Source organism: Carassius auratus, chromosome 3 (genome assembly GCF_003368295.1).
Source record: "Carassius auratus strain Wakin chromosome 3, ASM336829v1, whole genome shotgun sequence".
Lineage (NCBI taxonomy): Eukaryota > Metazoa > Chordata > Actinopteri > Cypriniformes > Cyprinidae > Carassius > Carassius auratus.
The window spans coordinates 20,048,038-20,062,987 of record NC_039245.1 but is presented as its reverse complement, the minus strand read 5'-3'; the positions used below and the strand labels follow the sequence as shown (position 1 = coordinate 20,062,987).

Sequence of the window (14,950 nt, the reverse complement as noted above, 5' to 3'; positions counted from 1 at the left end):
GCCCCCAAACTTGAACGGTAGTGCATGTTTAAACTATAAATATGTATACCGTATTTTTCGGACTATAAGTCGCACTTTTTTTCATAGTTTGGCTGGTCCTCGCGACTTATAGTCAGGTGCGACTTATTTATCAAAATTAATTTGACATGAACCGAGAGAAAACAGCCGCGAGAGGGCGCTCTATGCTGCCAGAGATGCTGCTCAGTGCTCCTGTAGTCTACACTGAAAACATAGATCGCCCTCTCGCGGCTGTAGACGGTAATGTTTTCTCTTGGTCCTTGGTTCTAAATAAATGCGACTTATAGTCCAGTGCGACTTATTTTTTTTTTTTTTCTCATCATGACGTATTTTTGGACCAATGCAACTTACACTCAGGTGTGACTTATAGTCTGAAAAATACGGTAATAATTTGTCATGGCCATCATAGCTGTCGAACCAGTGCTGCCATGGCAGGTTAAGTCAAGTACTATCTCACACATTAACAAGTGCTCATCTCTGCTTAATCTCAGCCTGTGGTGAGGTTGAAAGAGTGGTCAGTGTGCCCTGCCGGTGCCGGAGGTTATAGCACAGTGCACAGACAATATAGATGTGTTTTTGTATGTATAGGTGTTTTTTGAGTGTGTAAAAGAGAGAGAAGTGAAAAAATGGATGCAGCCTGTTGTAGTCACGCAGATTAAGGCCGCCACCCTCCTCTCAGTCTGACCACTGAGCTTCCTCTCAGTGTGGGTCGAGCGGCGGCCCGTGAGCCTGTCTAGATTCAGAGCTGGATTGGACCAGAAAGGGGCTAGGCAGGATCAGGACTACGAATGTGCTGAAAAAGGGGCAGAGCTGGGGCTGTGATTGGCAGACTTGACAATAGTGATGACGCTGGTGGTGGCCACCTTACCAGGAGGCCCACGGGTGACAGTCCGGGCAAAGCACTGCAGGGCCTCGTACTTAGCACGAAGTGCGTCCAGCTCCAATCGCATGCTGGCGTTTTCACGAGCCAGTTTGTCCACTTCTTGTTGCAGCTCTGTTTTTTGCCGTTCAAGCTCCTCTTTCTGTGTGACACGCTTGATGCGGCAGCTGGCAGCGTAACCGCGGTTCTTTAGCGTGCGCCGCCTCTGCTTCAGCCGGACCATGTCTTCCTTTGTCAACCCGCGCAGGTGCTGGTTGAGCTCCCGCACCGACATGGCCACCAGCTCGTCATCACTGAGCGCCGGGGCATTCTCACCCACCTCCTTCTTGACCTGAACCACACAACAGAGTTTCAGCAAATTTACCACAATTTTTCACCTTGCAATTCAACAGAGAAACAAAAGGAAGGTTTTAACTAGATAGTAAATATACTGCAGTTCAAAAGTCTTTAATACTTATTAATACTTTTACACATGAAGGAACCATTAATCTGATCAAAAGTGACAGTAAAGGTCACTACAATGTTACAGAAGATTTCTATTTCAAATAAATTATGTTCTTTAGGGCCAAATCATAATCAAGAAATTTTACACAACTTTCTCGTGCAGCAAATCAGCATTCTAAAACGATTTCTGAAGGATCACGTGACACTGAAGACTCGAGTAATGATGCTGAAAATTCAGCTTTGATCTCCTAAAACAAATTATCATTTAAAATATATTATTAAAAATTATATTGTCTTTACCATAAAAGTATTTCACAATAATACAATTTTTACAGTATTGTTTTACAAAAATAAATGCAGCCTTACAATTAACAATATGCATAAACATTTTACAAACAAAATGTATATACTAGTAATATTAGATGTATAATTCAATATACTAGAAGACTAGAAATAATTCAGATTAACTGACTTCTGAAATAATATGGTGCTAAATGTGTGAAATATATAGGGCCATCCATATAACATGGAAAATAAACTTTTCTCACAACTTAAGTTTTTTGATAATAAACATTCCAGAAATTATAGTTCAGATCAGGAGTTCAGCACCAACCTGCCTCAACACACCTGCCTGGAAGTTTCTAGTATGCTCAGTAAGACCTTAATTAGCTAGTTCAGGTGTGTTTTATTAGGGTTAGATCTAAACTCTGCAGGATGCAGCCCTCCGAGGCCCAGGTTTGGGGACCCTGGCTTTAAATAATAGATATAAATCATATCAAATCTATGAATAACATACAAATGTTCTTACCTTTAAAGCTTTGCCCGCTTTAAAATGAGTCGTCATGCCCTGCATACAAGCAGCTAGTCAGAACTCCTCAAAAATCTGTCTAAAGAAAATAACAGAAATTAATTAGCATATACTAAATAAAAGTAATAATAATAAAATTAAACCATTAAGGAACTTTGTGTGTGTGTGTGTGTGTGTGTGTGTGTGTGTGGTTGCACGTGTCATTCTCAGAGACTCGTGTCATGTACATTGCAATAAAACTGCCGAGTTAAAAGAAGTTTAGACAGACAGACAGACAGTTTTCTGTCTGAATGTCATCTCTTTCTGTCTGTATGTTTCGGTCTATCGTTTTATTTAACAATTTGTCTGTATATATGTATCCATCCATCCATGAAACTAAAATTATGTATTCTTTTAAATATAAAAAGGTGTTAGAACAGATGGAAACCTTTTTGAATGCAATGTCAAGTTTAGTTACGTTTTAAATGAGTCTGTCCTTGTGTGTGTGTGTGTGTGTGTGTGTGTGTGTGTGTGTGTGTGTGTGTGTTGCAGGTGTCATTCTCAGAGACTCATGTCATGTACATTGCAATAAAACTGCTGAGTTAAATGAAGTTACGTAGAGCGACCAGCAGAAGTCAGCACAACTCTGTACAATAGCAGTGAGACAAGGGATACCCTGTTTACTTGCTGATCTCGCGTTCTCACGGTGGAGCTCACTAGACCGTTACAAGAGTGCAATAATAGAAGCAGGTCAGCTCTCGGCAAGAGGCTTTGTCTGATCTCTCTGCTTAGCCGTTCATGCCAGGCTATTTTAGTCACTGCGTTATTTTTTAAAAAGGCCACTCTGTGCGTTCGAGCTCACAGCCTCGAGAGACCCGCCACCACCAAATATAACCAAAAATACACACCGCGTGAGACACGCGCTCTGCGGGTTCCATTTCAGGAGCGTCAGAACGCGTGAACTCTGTTCAAGATTGCTGCCATGGAGACACGCTGCAAATGGATGTGGGAGTGTATGTCACGTGATCAGAACAATGGTAAACAAGACTCATTCATAAGCTCGCCACACAGGAGGACCACTCTCAAAACTAGCAAAAACTCAAGTAGACCCACTACAGAATTAGAGAACTGTCGAAACAATGAAGGGCGTGAATTAACCAAAATAACAAGTAGGGATGATGTTAAATAAATAAATACATTGTAGTAAAATGTAAAATAAAAATAAAAAACAGCTTAGGCATTGTCATGCAAATATATAGACAGACAGACAGACGGACAGATACATAGATTGTGATCTGTCTTAATGTCTGCCTGTATGTTTCGGTCTATCTTTCTATTTAGTGATTTGTCTGTAAATATGTATCCATCTATCCATCAAATTATTATGAATTATTTTAAATGTAAAAAGTGGTAGAACAGATGGAAACCTTTTTGAAGGTAATGTCAAGTTTTAGTTACGTTTTAAATGAGTCTGTCCTTTGCTGTTCAGTAGGCCTAAATGGAACATTCCAGGAGGCTGTCAGTCACATGGGAATAGTTTCCCTTATACAGTCACAGTTCTATTTGTGCCTTTAGACAATGTTCTTTATCAGGTTTAGAACTGTGGCTGAAAGACTGGATCCTGTTACACTAGGCTTTCCTGGCTCGTTTCATGTCCTTATTTAACTGCGCATGTTATATTTAGCACAGAGTGCTGACACAAAACTCCAGTTGCCAGTGACACAATTTTGAGTGGAAATATTATAAGCAACTTATTAAGCGAAGTACTTGTGGAATCATACTTTAAAGCTACTCTTTTAACTGCAACTGTTTCACAAGTATGATTATTCCTTTGGGCTATTGCTCTTATTCCAGGATCAAACATACATTCCATTCAGAATGCATTAATTTGAAGCACAGATACCCCATGTTCTAACTTCCGCAGTCGATTTCTCTTGTCCAGGCATCTGGCCTTCAACCCTCTTTATTCCTCAACCATTTTAAGTGATAGCTTTGTAGATTCCGTAAATTCTGAGTCATTCTTTTGATTTGGTAGTAAGCCACACCAGACGTGCATCAGTTGCTGGTTTAAATGTTTCAGTTATGATGGGGAAAAGAGTATAGATTAGGTATGAACTGAGCAACTGAAACCAAATATCACCATGGGGGGAAAAAATCACTTAAAGCTTGATTCATACCATCTGGCCCTTGATGTGAGGGCTACATTAAGGGCCTCTCAACTTATTTGGCTATAATCAGACTGGTACCAGGAAAAATGCAATATTGCTTTATGTTTGAAAAAGTGAAATTGCAATGGCACCCTTTGAAATAATGAATTTAATCACAATTATTTGAATATCAAATCTGCACTGTGCCATGCAAAATCATCTAAAACTGTGCAACAAACAAACAAACAATGCAAGTCAGGCTCTGACATGAAGCGTTTTCCAGCAACTTGGCTCAGCATGGCTGATTTTAAAATGGCTGTGACTGGGGAGATCCTGCCTTTCTTTCCAATGAGGACCATGAAATAAAAATAAAAAATGCTTCCCTCCTCTATTCATGGGGCCTTCAGCCTTTCAGGTCTTTCTCACACTCACACAGACACACACACACACTTCCTTGGAATTCCTTCAGCACATGGTCCCCCTTTCCATCTGTGCTGAGAACTGGGGTGAACTGACAGGGGGCCTCTCTTTACTGCTCAGCCCTCACAGAGAGGAAAAGCCCAAATGTCCCAAGGCCAGAGCCGGGGTTTCATAGTTTCCTGAACATAAATTATAGCTGCCTTTGATGCTGAACATTTGATAGTCAATATGAACACTAGTCTTCTTATGGATTCTAAGGGGCAGGAAAAAAAAATGTAACATGCATTCATGTTACAGCACAAGGCTCTGTGAAGGAAGCACCAAAGAGTGTGTAAGGTGTGGATAATGGAGGGACATTCCACACACACTGACATTAAGAAGGAGCCCCACGTTCCATTCAGAGAACTGCATACTTAATAATACTATGAATAATGACCTTATTACATGACTACAATCATCTAAATATAACCACATTCAATCCATGTTATATTTAGTGTTACTTGTTACAGTGTGCTACCAAAACATTACTTAAATAATAAATGGAAATGGCATATAAATGCATGTGATTAGTTTACAGTCATTGAGATTGTGTACGTCAACAGCGAATATCCATCCAACTATTTGCTTATCCTATGTTGATATATATATAATAATCATTCAAATGTAATTTTATTAATTACGATTTTATTTAATAATGTTCTTAATTACATATTTGATGTATAATGTATAAATAATTATTTTACAATATTTAAAAATTTAGCACTCATTGCTAAACCAAAAGTTTTGACAATATTAAATAGTGCTACTGTGCAACCTCATGTCACTTATGACTACATTTCACTCTTAAATACTTGTTACAGCAAGTTCACTTTATTACTGCAAGCACAGCATTTTGGTCGAGAAGAGTTGCTTGTTTATGCATCGTTGTGGTAAAGCTACGATTTCATCATCAGATGGATATAAGGGACCAGAACTTGGAAGCCCCAACATCCACATCCTTTTCTGAGTCAACAATAACAAAACTGCAGACCTCTCTGACAGAGGCTGATTAATGTGGTAGAGTTGCCTTATTATTTCACATGAACCATATACTGGTTCATCAAATAATATTGCCGTGCTTACACAACAGCATGCCTGATTTGTGTTGCTGTAATATGTGGGCGCATGCAAAACTGAAACTATTCAGTAATCACGAGGTGAAGCTGTTCAGACATGTCAGTGGCATCACATGGATGTTGGTCCCGGTATTAAGCCCAATCAACAACCTTTCTGTCACACTTCAAGGGTCAGCCTCTATTGCACATTAGTGTTAATGCCATGATTTGGCCGCTCTAGGTTACAATGGAAATTATTGCATGTGTCAAGGTGCACTGCCAAACATCACAGTCATTTTCCACAAACTACAAACCATGATGTAAACTACTTTGGCGTCACATAACTTACATTTCAAGTAATTACTTACATGACATCTGATCCCAATAAACCAAACGAGGCAGATTATTACTAATGTTTGCTAAAGTATTGCATGCTTTGGCTGATACAGGGATGACGTTCTTTCTAGGCTCCCTGAGCAATATGGCTGGGAAACCGCATATTTGAGTCTTGAGATTGTGAACTTTCTCAGAAGCAGCCCGCAAAGGACCTCCCCTCCTATGGAATTTGACGCCAGCGTTGCCATGTTAACACATGTGAGATTCTCTTGTTTTGACCACTTATGAAAGGTAGAGAATTGAGACAAGGCCTTGGGCAAAGCCATACACCACTTCAAAGCCATGTGTGCTTGTGTTCCCATGATAAATGGAGGCCTGGCTTGTCTTTGCTGTTTGTTTTTCCTCTTTCGCTCCACTAGTTAAGCAGCTAGACTACTCCACGCTGCTATGTTCCTGCGCGAGTGAGCGATTCTCTGTTTTTCGCAGGGAAATGGAGAGCTCCGTCTCTTTTGGTCTTAGCCTACTCTTTTCCACAGCGGTGCATTCACAATGATATTATGTAAAGGAAATGGAGAGCATAGCAGAGCCGTGAGTCATGCTGTTTACTGGTAAGAGTGAGGACGATCGGCACAGAATCACACCCTCCCGAACTGACGTTTCCTGGAAAATCCTGTTGTTTCACAGGGGTGGAAGGAAAAGTACGTGGAACCTTGGGAACGGTTAGCGTGGCCACCGGAACTTTCTGCAAATTGGGAGGAGAGGTAGCAAGAGCAAAGCTCCTTTCGAACTGGGGACGCAGGGATTCAAAGGAATGTCAAGTATGTGCTAACCAAATACAAACCCGCCCAGTGTGTACGGCAGGGAAGCCAGTGCAACGTGGTTAATAAGGGAAGAACAGCAAGCACATGGAAAACCATGACATGAACAACTTTGTTTTAACTCATCTTAATTCGTATCAGAAGTAAAATCCACCCTCATGCCATCAAAGACCTATGCTTAACTAATGGTCTACAGCAAACAGGACAAACTGAAGGATCACGCAATGAGGCATCAACACATCATATACATATAAACATCAATTTTTTCAAGCTCTTTGGAAATAAGCACCAGACAGGTCTTCCACAGACCTGAACACAGTGTGGTGAGGTCAGTTCTGTGACTCCTGTCTGATCCAGAAACTGGTAAACGGCAACAAGAAAACAGCAGGGTGTTTCTTTGTGGTCTACGTAGACACCCTATTAGGGCTGGGCGATATATCTAACGATATGATCATGCGCATCTAATCAGTAAAGCTGCTTCCGTGATCACCGCTAAAATCGCCATCACCTGCTTATAACTGGAGTGGCATTTAATAGACAGAGCCGTAGATCGCTGACAAGCTACGCAATATTTACAGTACGTGTACTAACATGTACTTATAGTGTACTTAAAGTGTATTTATCTAAGAAAGTTCTGGTAACACAAGGTAACTACATGGGGAAGGATTAGGTTTAGGGGTAGGTTCAGGGTTAGTACCTAGTTATTACATAGTTATTGTAATTACTATAATAAGTACATAGTATGTACATGAAGAACAGGACTGTAAAATAAAGTGCTACCGCGTTCATTATCGCAGATGAATCGCCTTCGATAATGAACGCGATATTGCGTAGCTTGTCAGCGATCTACGGCTCTGTCTATTAAATGCCACTCCAATTATAAGCAGGTGATGGCGATTTTAGCAGTGATCACGGAAGCAGCTTTACTGATTAGTTGCCCATGATCATATTGTTAGATATATCGCCCAGCCCTACACCCTATAGGCCAATAAAGTTATGCTGGCCCATATCACATACTTCCCAATTTTGGCAATGGTCATATGAAGTTGCTAAAAAGAACATTATTTTGTATATTTGGTGTAATGTGTTTATGAAGTTTAAGGTTAAAAAATACATTATTTTACATATAATGTGCATTATTGATTCTCCTCTATGCCCCGCTTTTTTTGTTTTAACAAAGCTCATCGTTCTGAAAAGCGAGGTGTGCTCTGATTGGCCACCTATCCAGTGCTTTGTGATTGGCTGAATTTCTCAAGCGTGTGACGGAAATGTTAAACCACTTAACATACTGTGATGCCACGTCCCAGTGCAGTGAGACAAAAACAATAAAATCCATTATAAACCAGGTATTTGTTGCATCCGGTGGGGACATAATTACTGATTATAATGACTTATACTGTCTTTTTTAAATTGCCCCACTTTATAGAAACAGGCACCGGCATTGTACGCTACTCTCACAGGAAACAGTCCTCATCCTTCATAAAATGCGCTGCACATAAAATGGGCCGGCATTATGCAAATCTTCCAACATAGTGACGTAGACATGGGGCGTGTTTGAATGAGCAGTTTTAGGAGGACGTGGTTGACTTAACTTTTATAGAGAAAATCTCTATGGGTTGGAGACTTTAGTCTTTGCCACTTTAAAGATCTTCCTCATGCACCATGAGCTTGTGACACTCCAAAGAGAAAGCAAAATCGCATCATATGACCCCCTTTAACTGCATATTAAATATTTCAACTTGAATTCATGATGACTGGGGATAATGCCAAAGCATAGGTTAAAACGTGGTGCTCAGAGAGAAAGCAATGGGTGCGCTTGATGTGAGAATTGGGTTTGGAGTTTCCCTGTGTTTCATTTTGAGTCATTAACTCACCAAGTACCGCCGTCTCATTCACTTTTAAAACCCACTGTCCTAACCACAACAGATACTGTAAGAGTTCCTGTTCTCCAAATGCACCGTCTAAACCACAGGATTTATTTCTCCAGTGATTTTGGACGACACTATCTTTAGAAGTGAGATACCTGATGCTACAACAATAATCATGAACTAAAATTGACATCATGTGATTAACACAATACTGATGGTAAACTGTTTGCTCATAGAGCATCGCTTAGTGACAAGACACGAGTGCCGGCCTCCTTCTAGTGATCCCACGTGTGTGTCTCATGACAGTACAGTGTGTGCAGTTCGCTTCCCCTGGGTTTCTAAATGCAAGATTGTGGGAGGCCATCGCCACAGATACCTCAGCTACTCTGAGTCAGACTGCCTCTCAGACGAGGTCACAAAGCCCTGCATACACTGTATGAATAAGGAGACATGACATGGTTGCCCTCCTCCATGATTTTCCATATCAATCAAGATGGGACAAAAGTCACCACAGAACACAATAATAGATCTATTATCTGTTCCATCTTCTGCAATATGCTCTTAAATCAATGGAAACACAAACATAATCTGACCCCAGCAGCTATTTCAAAGTAATGACAGGCACTCAGTGCAGTTTCCCCTTGCTCTGCTCTCAGGACTCTTCCTGGGCAATGGCTGGTGCTGATCTAGCAGCCCTCAACAACTGATCTTCTGCTGACTCTGGAAAAACAAAGCTAAAGATTGGAACACAGCAGCCCCTCACAAGTGGATGGTGTCCTTTTTATATTCTCTAGGGTGTGAAATCAACACCAGTCACCAGCCAAATGTGGATACTGTTTTAAACAGGGGTGGATATTTTTGCTCATCTACCAGTTGCTGTGGCGGCCGACGTGTAGAACGTCTCCGAATGCTGTTACATAAAAAACAATGATGCACACATTCGATTTTATTTTGAGGAACAGATGAAAGGCATGCTTTCAATGTGTGCATGCCTGACTTGCTGTTTGTCATGCATGCTGTGTGAGGGCTTTCCATTTACCACACATGAATTTCCTTACCTTACAACTGAAAGTTTTGCCTTACATATAACAATTTTAAATGTATTGTAAGAGCTGCTTCAGTTGCAGTTCACTATAAATTTATAGTGTGGTAAATATAAAATATAAATTAATCATACCAATCTGTATAGTACACTATCATTGTGCCACAGCTTATATAATACTTATATAAAACTATATAATAAATCGGAACTGCTCGATTGTTTATAAAATGTACTGTCATCTAGCTCTAAACTCCTAAAAATTGACAATTAGGTATCAACATGATGAAACTCGGTAAAGGTGTTTTGAAATAATGTGAATTATGAAAAGCACTTTAAATACATGTACTTGACAATCACTTCTATCAATGTACATTCATAGCTCTCGGGGAATTCCAAATATTTGTGGCTGTACAAAGTTCTACACAAAGCTAAAGCAACATAACAACTGTGGGGTTAAAGGTGAATTATATTTAAATAAAATAAAAAAACGTGTTAATGTAAAGTTAATAACAGAGACCCTTACTAGTGTGATAATGTGAATATATTTTTGGTCCACTTAAAATGTCTTTGCATATTTATTTAATAACAAATATATAGTAATTTTATTTAGTCAATGATTCACAGTGACTAATAGGCAAAAAAGTTTGCTTCCCACCCTGATTGTACTTATTGTGACATTTCATACCAACACCTGCTCTGTCTGACCATTGAACATGCATTCACCTAATTACAATGATCGGACTTTACTTTAACCACATTAATTTGATTCAGAACTGCTATTTTATCGTCCATTGTGGAAATGAATCACATTATCCAGTTATGACTCATTTTTCCTGTGAGGGCGTTGCTCTAGTGCTAACCTGCCAGAATAGAGTGGACGCAATCATTTTTAATGTCTTCATAGATTTTTCCAATCACCTACACATCACAAACTCATATACATTCCATTCCATATGTGCTCTTTACACAAACTTGTGAGTATATTAAATCACTAGCTTGTTATCACGTCCTAAAAAGTGTCCTAGGTTTTAGTAGACATGTTTAAGGTGCCACATGCTCCTTTATTATGATAGATAATATTTTAAACTATCACTTGTTTTTGCACTGCGCAACGATAACATAACATAAGGGCATTTATAGAAGACACAGTGCAATCTTTACGCTTAAATGTAATACTCATCACGCAGTCCGCGAAAATCTGACATAACGTCACCCTATTCTTGAACCCTCGTGTTGATTAAAGAGCGCGAGAAAACCGAATCTTTCCGCGTGACGGGTGATTATTCTGGATCGATATAACAGTCATTCCGACGATTCAAAACTTCCAATAGTGCTCGCCGCACAAATGTGCCCTTTATCTCAGAATGCCTAAATCCCCACCACGTGTTATTTCCTAGTGTAGTAACATGAATTATTTTGAAACATGCCCGCTGTAAACAGTTTTACACAGAAAAAAAAAGTTGGAATCGTATCGCCAAAAAGTTACAAGACGCCGTTGTTTGCTTTGTTAAAGATGCGATACGATAGATTTAGCATTCCGTTTAAGATACAAGTGAAACAAACTTCCAATGTACGCAACATTATAAAGTGCCAGTGAAAGTAGTATGCTTATACAAGTGATAGTTTTTGTTTTAGTTTAAAAAAAAAAAAAAAGAGCAAAAAAATCCCAAAAAGTATTTGTAGGCTAAATTCCAAGTTGCAACCTTTAACACGTGTCCATTCCAGACGGATACATTTTTGTTTTTATACTCAAATATTTCACCCATTAAATAACTACTTATGTTTCATCTTTATAATAAATGCAATTCCTCTCGGAACTTTATCATTTTAGAGAACAATATATAACGCTACGCATCAATCGACTACACAAATATTACGGATAGGCTGAATTCTTATCCGTCATCATGAGAACATCAGCAATTTCGAGAGGAATTTCAAAACATCTCCCAGAAAAGCTCGCACACTGTACCTTATGAACGCGGAATCTCTGAGAAGTGTCCTGGAATCAACAGGTCGAGCCCTGTCTCGCGTCCTGCAACCGAAGCGAAATGTTTCCCTGAACTAAATTAACTACAAAACAACAACAATGTATCAACATTCCACTCTGTGCTTCCGCAAGCACTGACGTCAGCGACTCCTCGTGACCGCCCCCTCCATTCATGAAAATAACTTTATGCTGACGTCAGTCAGGCGGGAAACCAGGGGAGGCCAGAAATAGACGCAACTGAATACTTTGGGAGGTTTGTTGTGTTTATCGCTAAAATCGAGAATTTATGGGTCAAATTATGTGTTCATAAAGCGAAAAGTTATTTTAGCACTTGGTGGAATGATATTGAGGTAGACATTGACAAAAGGTCGAATTTGTTAGTCAGAGTCCTAAATATATCTGTGGTATGACATGACTGTTATTAGAACTCATAACGTTACTCCCATTTAAATATTTTATTTATTTTTATTCTATTTATTATTTTTTGTCTACATGTTTTACCAAATAAAAAGGACGGTACTTTTAAGGTTCATCCAACTATTTGATGTGAGCATAAGTATTGGAACAGTTGAATTTAAGACAGATGTAAAAGATTAAAAGCTAATATTTAGTTTCAGATCCCTTGCATGCAATCAAAGCAGTGATGCAACCCACATACATCACCAGACTCTTGGTCTAATGCTTTGAAATTTTCTCCAGCCTTTAATGCAGCCAATTTCAACTGTTGCTTGTTTTAGGGAGTTAATGTCTTTATTCTCCGCTTCATCTGGTGAAATTAATCTTCAATCAGATTTAAATCTGGAGATTGATTCGGGCAATCTAAGACTTTACATTTCTTTGTTCTGATAAAGTCCTTAACTGAACTGGCAGGGTGTTTTGGGTAAATATGCTGGTAAATAAATCTAATATGAAGTGCTTTCTAATGAGTTTGGTGGCATTTCCTTGAATATTGGTAGCCAAAATTAATTCTGCTACTGCCATCATACATTAATTAATCATTAAAAGGATAGAGACAGCCATGCATGGCTAGAGACAGCCATGCATGCCCATGCCATGACACCTCCTCCACCAAGCTTTACAGATGAGCTTGTATGCTTAGGATAATTTGCAGTTCCCTTTTTTCTCCACACTTTTGCTTTCCAATCACTTAGATAAATGTTAATCTTTGTCTCATCGGCTCAGTTCCAAAACTCTACTGGCTCACATTTGTGACAAATCTTGTCTTTCTATTTTTGGTGCTGATCATAGGTTTGCATCTTGCTGTGTAGCTTCTGTAATTCTGTGTCAAATTCTCCTGCGGACTGTAGATTGACAGAGCATCATCCCAGCTTTCTGGAAGTTGTTGGTGATTTTACAGACATGTATTTTCGGGTTCATTTTTACAGCTTTATAATGATTTGTCTGTCATCAGCTACTGTTGTTTTTCTCAACTGATCAGGTCATCGTTGGTTGCTGATGTCGCCAGTAGTTTCCAAACTCTTGATTTCTCCATGCCATTTGTTTTTCCGATAGTTTTAATTGACTTCCTCTTTTCTTTTAGCATCCAAATTGCTTGCTTTTCTTTCAGAGTCGGCTTCCTCATCTTCATCCTGGTTTGTGTGTGTCATTGTCGAATGCAAGACTAAAAATGAAGAAGCAATGGATATAACTTAGAAGACACATTCCCTGCTTTTAATATCTGAAGAATTAATGCAACAGGACACAGCTGAACACTTGTTAGGCAATTGTTCAAAAACTTATACTTATGTAACGGAGGCCAGCGAGTAGTGCTGTGCAGGTAAACCTCACTCCCCGATCTCAAGAGACGCACTAGCGACAGACGCTAGTGGCTGTAGCCATTTAGCCTCCTTGTTAGTGCGTCCGCCTCCCATGCCGGAAGACCCGGGTTCGAGCCCCGCTCGGAGCGAGTGCGAGGAGCGTCAGAGAGGACCCGGGTGAGAGGGGTTACATTGGTGCCGTGACCCGGATGGGAGTGAGGTTTAGGGGGGTGAGTGTAACGGAGGCCAGCGAGTAGTGCTGTGCAGGTAAACCTCACTCCCCGATCTCAAGAGACGCACTAGCGACAGACGCTAGTGGCTGTAGCCATTTAGCCTCCTTGTTAGTGCGTCCGCCTCCCATGCCGGAAGACCCGGGTTCGAGCCCCGCTCGGAGCGAGTGCGAGGAGCGTCAGAGAGGACCCGGGTGAGAGGGGTTACATTGGTGCCGTGACCCGGATTCGAGCCCCGCTCGGAGCGAGTGTGAGGAGCGTCAGAGAGGACCCGGGTGAGAGGGGTTACACTTACATAAGATGGGGAGATGAAACTCTAAAAGTGCTTATCTTCTTAGCTGGTAAAACATCTTTGTGTTGAAGCACACACTAAAAATCACACACTGTTCAATATTCATCTTTTAATCATATTTACAGATTTCTTGACTCTGCAAACAGACTCAGCAAACAGCAAACAGAACAATTTTGTCTTTACTGTTCAAGTACTTAAGGAGGGCACTGTATATAACTTCAGAAATTATTTATTCGTATTTAACTGATTGTTTATATTATATTTATTTATTTATTTATTTATGCATAAATCATGTGGACCTAACTCTTTATAGCAGGTTTAGTTCTCCATATACTGTAGCTCAGTCATCCTCTCACTTTCTCTAACAGTGAGAGTGACTCAACACAAACACGTTCACTCTCAGAGAAAGCATATGGTTTGATGTCAATGATGGGCTTCTGAAGCCTTGATTATTTCATGCCCAGAATTCTGGATGGCATTTAATTTTTAAAGAGTTTTAACGTAAGCTGAAAACATGCTTTTCGTTCATATGAAATATTTGCATAAGTGAACATATTGCACAAAATCATTTTTTAAAAACATTTAAGAAATCTTTAAAATAAATAATAACATCTTAAAAAAAACGAATAATTAAAGTTTGATGAAAATTATTCTCTGTCCATTATAAATACTCACGGAGAGGTGAAAAATATCACTTTACAAAAATTCTTAAGGGAGCAAAGCATCCATATACACACCTCCAAAGAGAAAAAGACAAATAGCTCATAGAACATAAAAGAAGTGATGGACTGCCACTCTGCTTCTCGTGGGATTCCTGTGGGACTTGTGGG

The 14,950-nt window shown here is 39.7% G+C and overlaps 1 protein-coding gene across 2 annotated transcripts; it reads right to left on the bottom strand.

The window, feature by feature from the left end:
* Positions 1-333: 333 nt before the first annotated feature.
* LOC113050054 (transcription factor MafK-like) lies at positions 334-11,979 on the bottom strand. 2 transcript variants are annotated; one of them, XM_026212771.1, is made up of 3 exons: positions 11,824-11,979; positions 2,151-2,225; positions 334-1,229 (listed from the first exon to the last, which is right to left on the bottom strand). In XM_026212771.1, the coding sequence occupies exons 2-3, from the start codon at positions 2,193-2,195 to the stop codon at positions 801-803; spliced, it is 474 nt and encodes a 157-aa protein (XP_026068556.1). In that variant the 5' UTR covers positions 2,196-2,225; positions 11,824-11,979; the 3' UTR covers positions 334-800. The 2 variants fall into 2 exon arrangements, with proteins under 2 accessions (XP_026068556.1, XP_026068549.1); XM_026212764.1 differs by having other exon boundaries at positions 2,151-2,229; positions 11,824-11,974.
* Between the last annotated feature and the right edge of the window lie 2,971 nt (positions 11,980-14,950).